General features: G+C 36.2%; 1 protein-coding gene across 1 annotated transcript in view; it reads right to left on the bottom strand.

Moving 5' to 3' along the window:
- Nucleotides 1-1,137: 1,137 nt before the first annotated feature.
- Cln7 (CLN7/MFS domain-containing 8) overlaps nt 1,138-6,000 on the bottom strand; it is a 111,518-nt gene continuing 106,655 nt past the window's right edge. Inside the window, exon 10 of the mRNA XM_069840540.1 lies at nt 1,138-1,522. Within this exon, the coding sequence (XP_069696641.1) occupies nt 1,229-1,522 (294 nt within the window). The 3' untranslated portion in view covers nt 1,138-1,228. The remainder of the gene's footprint in view (nt 1,523-6,000) is intronic.

Genomic DNA, 6,000 nt, shown 5'->3' with positions numbered 1-6,000 from the left:
TGCAATATAGTACCTACCCCAAAATGGCCTTCATCGTACGAATTCTAGATCACTGCCCCTCCTCCTCTCCATCAAGCTTCAGTCTTCAGAATATGTTTGCTCTGTTGCCAAATTCCTTTATGTTGCATTACCAGAAGGAAAATTGTTCATATTATTACACTTCACCTGTAACTTTGGCTACTACGAGCTTTCAGTTTAATCCATGTTGAATCTTTCGTACACTACTTTTAACACTTGAATATAAATAATAGATTAAATGGCGATCTTACTCGTGTTAATTATGTAAGCATGTGCGGCTTACAGCTGTTTCGGTGCTATTCGACACCATCCTCAGAGCCTACTGGATCTCAGCGCTATCTCAACTTCGCTGTCTGTTGTGTGGGTGCGTTCGTGTGATGAAGAGTTGTGTCAAATAGTGTGTGTGTTCTGAAATTGATCTGTATGTTGAGAATTTGATCAGGATGTGTTTTAGTGTGTCTGTATATTTCATATTGTTCTAGTGTGTTGAGTTTTTGGTTTTTGGGTTGTATGTATAGGATTTCTATGTCTGTACTTATGTTATTGTATGTGTGGCTAGCATTAGTTATGTGTTCGGCATATGTAGATGTATTGTGTCCTCTGGTTATTGCTTTAATGTGTTCTTTGTATTGTGTTTGGAATGATCTGCCTGTCTGTCCAATGTAGAAACTGTCGCAACTATTGCATGTGAGTTTGTATACGCCTGTGTGGTTGTATTTATTTGTTTGTGTTGTTTGTGTGTTGAGATATCTTTGTAGTGTGTTTTTATTCTGTATGCTATGTTGTATTTCTGTTTTCTGAATGAGGATGCGATCTTGTGTGTGTTTTTGTGCTAACCACACATACAATAACAAATACAGACATGGAAATCCTACACATACAACCCAAAAACCAAAAACTCAACACATTAGAACAATATGAAATATACAGATACACCAAAACACACCCTGATTAAATCCTCAACACACAGACCAATTTCAGAACACACACACTATTTGACACCACATTTCAACACTTTTCAACAATCGAACGCACCCACACAACAGGCAGTGAAGTTCGAGATGATGCTGAGATCTATTAGGCTCTGAGGATGGTGTGAAGAAGCACTGAAACAGCTGTAAGCCGCACATGCTTACACAATTAACACAAGTAAGAACGCCATTTAATCAATTATTTCAGTTTAAGTTCCTTTTCTGTTAAGTGCAGTAGGCTATGCATCAGATTTTTCTTGCAAAGGTTTATATTCTTCTCCATTTTGTTTCCCATTAATTGACCCAGATGTACGCACTTGCATCTCCACAGGAGGTGGAGGAATAGGTAGCAGTTCTGGTGGTACAAGTCTTTTGTCTACAAGTTGTAACCACACCATAGACGCAGCCATCATTATTGTGGTTATACCAAAAGTCCAAATGGTACCATAACGTGTATAGATAGAACTGACAAATACAGGACCCAAAACACGTGACAGACAGCCAGCTCCTGTCATTAAGCCCATCCAGACACCCTGAAATGCAAGGATACATTGCGTGTAATTCACAGGTAGGCTACTGGCTACTATATATTCATCACAGTGCAGAACACAATAGAGAAGCTGAATACTTTATCACAAGCCACATTATAATTTAATTCAAATATCTTGGAGCAACAGTAACAAATATAAATGACACTCTGGAGGAAATTAAACGCAAAATAAATATGGGAAATGCGTGTTATTATTCGGTTGAGAAGCTCTTATCATCCAGTCTGCTGTCCAAAAATCTGAAAGTTAAATTTATAAAACAGTTATATTGCCGGTTGCTCTGTATGGTTGTGCAACTTGGACTCTCACTTTGAGAGAGGAACATAGGTTAAGGGTGTTTGAGAATAAGGTGCTTAGGGTATGAACACGTTGGCGCCTAGCTTTAAAGCTAGCAGGCTCCGCTAGCAGTGTTTATGAAAGACAAGGAAGCTTGGTGTGCACAAATTGGAGCTTGTTTGCAGGTTGCTTTAATCTGTCAGCTGACTCACAGCTGATTAGGTCATCTCCTTGGAATCTCTGTGTAGACTTGATATCGCAAGGGATTCAAGTAGTGAGGACGAATTTGATTTATTAGACAGTGCAGAATCAAAGTGATTATTATTACAAGAATTCTTTTCTCGAGAGTGTTCCCTTCATCCTATAAATAATAAAGGGTTGCGTTTGGTGAACATTATCTTTTTAAATATCTGCGGAACTTTCCAGAAAAATGCATTAGCTACCCGAGAGTGGAAATCGAAACTTTCGATTATCTTCTCTATTTAACCAAAGATTTCATACAGAAGGCTTGGTAAAATTGCCAGGGAATCCTATTTTGCAGGAAGAACGGCTTATACTCACACTGAGGTAAACCGTACAATTCTTACAAAATAGTGCCTAGTGAACATTCTCAATAATTTGATTGATATTAGTTATTATTTATTTGTTTATTTTTTTATTTTTCGTGGTATTAAGGCACATACAGAAGAAAGCGATTAAACTCTTGAAATGAGGTCGAAGACTGCAAATCAGGCCTATTGGTGAACGACGATGTCCATTCACCCGAATTCATTAGTAGTTTGTAATTAAAAAATTAATTAAATTCTACCTCCAGTTTTGAATCTATACGAAAAGTTAATGTCGTGGCAGGTCTTTCGAACACACGAGCAATACGTTTTTCTACATCCAATGTGTGCAGTGTTTTAAAACTTTACAACCACTGACACAGGATTCCCGCCACAAGTGAAGCAAACGGTATGCTCAAGGCAGAGCTTGACAGGCCGCTGGCTGATAGTCTGAGTAACCAAGAATGATATTTCCCACTCTGTTTAACTTATCACGTCGTAGCATCTATGATATTCAAACAATCGCGCTGCAATTTTTTGTATTGATAGGTCAATGTCCAAGGGAAGCATAGAAAACAATTCGAAGCCAAAATATTGTTTTTAAAAGTGAGAAAAAAAATACTAACTTTGAAGTGATCTGCTCACAGAAAAAAATTTGCGGTAAGCGGTAAACTTTTTTGTTTTTCACGTTAGATGGGGGTCAAAGCGAGAAAAATGTTGAGTAAGAATGGAAATTCGTTTTAAAAGTTACCGCTCCTCAAAATCTTCACTGGTTACCGAGTTACGGCCAATTAACGTCAAAAGTAAATCACACGTGCGTAGTTTAAAATAGAATGCAAATTTGTGTAAATTAAAAAGCACGAATTACACAAATAATTGATAAAAGTCGTCTCTACTAATTACACAAGTCATCATTGACATCTGGTCCACTGACCACCTCTCCAATGCCTCTCTGCTCCACACAGAGACTTGCGCTGCAAGCTTGAAAGAATGACTGAAACCATTCTTGGAGCTTACAGCGTGCTGGAAAGCTAGCAGTAAAGCGACCATCCATGAGTCAACGTGTGCGGTGTCATATGATTCTAGCGATTCATTTCCCCCACTACCGCTACCAGCTACTCTACCAGCTAGTCTACCATCATCAACATGTTCGTACCCTTAGGAAAATATTTAGGGCCAAGCGAGATGAAGTTACAGGAGAATGGAGAAAGTTACACAACACAGAACTGCACGCATTGTATTCTTCACCTAACATAATTAGGAACTTAAAATCCAGACGTTTGAGATGGGCAGGGCATGTAGCACGTATGGGCGAATCCAGAAATGCATATAGAGTGTTAGTTGGGAGACCGGAGGGAAAAGACCTTTAGGGAGGCCGAGACGTAGATGGGAAGATAATATTAAAATGGATTTGAGGGAGGTGGGGTATGATGATAGAGACTGGATTAATCTTGCACAGGATAGGGACCGATGGCGGGCTTATGTGAGGGCGGCAATGAACATTCGGGTTCCTTAAAAGCCATTTGTAAGTAAGTAATAACCCACAGATAAATTGCAAACTTTGTAAAGTAACAAATTTACAATAATTTTACTGATGATTACACGATTCAGTTTTGTTAAAAAAATTAAACATTCAGGAATTTACCGAAGTACGATTAGCCAGTGTGGATCTCTGAAATTCTCTGAGCATGTGGCTGTAAAACATGTGCAGGTCAGAAAGCCAACCTTTTTTAACGATAAAATCGTTTATAATGTAATTAATTTGGATGTCTTTATTGTAAAGTATGGATGAAATTAATTTTATCAATATTTATACTTAATCCAATTGGATTAGGCCCATTTGATGTACAAAGTGTACTGTTAAGGCAGCTGCAACAATAAATTCTGCTCATGTTTTTGTCTGCATTTTCATAGCACCCATAACACGAGTAAGTCCGCTGGTTAACCAATTAATCATAACTTTACCATGCTGCCCCAAATGTAATCTCTCAGTTTTTCCAACATTTCCATACATTTTGATTTTGAAATTAGCAAACATGAAGTATGTATGAAAGATACTGTTAGACAAAAATATAAGCGCAAATTACGTCAAGGGTCATACCATAAATAAATTGACATGAATAAATATTGTTTAAAGATAATAGTGTTCTTTCTTTTGTCAACTCCCTTGTTTAAATCTTACTTAATAAATTTTTCAGTAATTACATTAACTTCCAACTTCAATTTCCTTACAAAAAAAAAGTTGATAGTAAAAGTTTCCCGTATTTTCGTGAGACATTTATGGCAGGCTTATTTTTGCCAGTAACGGTGTGTTCTAAATTTCTAAATCATACACAAACAAACACAATGTTCCCAACGTGAACAGTAAGAAAAGATTTTTGTGGTCCAAATAAAACGACAGTTATAGGATTAAATACATAATGACAGTGTTACAGTAAGAAAGGGAATTTGTTAACATCTAACAGTATTTAATTAAAAGCTACAAGCAGAGGAACAAAACAAACTACCTATACACAAGACACATTGCATATCACATGAAGTGCTGTCCAAATTCAGAGTACAAAAATTAAGGTGGCATTTAAGATTACGTTTCTCTCCCGAGAGAGAGAGATCCCCAGTTTCTCAGCTATAATATTAATCTCTTAATGGTAATATATTCTGTTCATAAAATAGAGACAGAGCCCCAGTTTCTCAGCTATAATATTACTCTCTTAATGGTAATATATTCTGTTCAGAAAATAGAGACAGAACCCCAGTTTCTCAGCTATAATATTACTCTCTTAATGGTAATATATTCTGTTCAGAAAATAGAGACAGATCCCCAGTTTCTCAGCTATAATATTACTCTCTTAATGGTAATATATTCTGTTCAGAAAATAGAGACAGATCCCCAGTTTCTCAGCTATAATATTACTCTCTTAATGGTAATATATTCTGTTCAGAAAATAGAGACAGATCCCCAGTTTCTCAGCTATAATATTACTCCTTAATGGTAATATATTCTGTTCAGAAAATAGAGACAGATCCCCAGTTTCTCAGCTATAATATTACTCCTTAATGGTAATATATTCTGTTCATAAAATAGAGACAGATCCCCAGTTTCTCAGCTATAATATTACTCTCTTAATGGTAATATATTCTGTTCATAAAATAGAGACAGATCCCCAGTTTCTCAGCTATAATATTACTCTCTTAATGCTAATATATTCTGTTCATAAAATAGAGACAGATCCCCAGTTTCTCAGCTATAATATTACTCCCTTAATGGTAATATATTCTGTTCATAAAATAGAGACAGATCCCCAGTTTCTCAGCTATAATATTACTCTCTTAATGGTAATATATTGTGTTCATAAAATAGAGACAGATCCCCAGTTTCTCAGCTATAATATTACTCTCTTAATGGTAATATATTCTGTTCATAAAATAGAGACAGAGCCCCAGTTTCTCAGCTATAATATTACTCTCTTAATGGTAATATATTCTGTTCATAAAATAGAGACAGATCCCCAGTTTCTCAGCTATAATATTACTCTCTTAATGGTAATATATTCTGTTCATAAAATAGAGACAGAGCCCCAGTTTCTCAGCTATAATATTACTCTCTTAATGGTAATATATTCTGTTCATAAAATAGAGACA

This window comes from Periplaneta americana, chromosome 11 (genome assembly GCF_040183065.1).
Source record: "Periplaneta americana isolate PAMFEO1 chromosome 11, P.americana_PAMFEO1_priV1, whole genome shotgun sequence".
Lineage (NCBI taxonomy): Eukaryota > Metazoa > Arthropoda > Insecta > Blattodea > Blattidae > Periplaneta > Periplaneta americana.
This window is presented reverse-complemented; position numbering and strand designations above follow the sequence as displayed.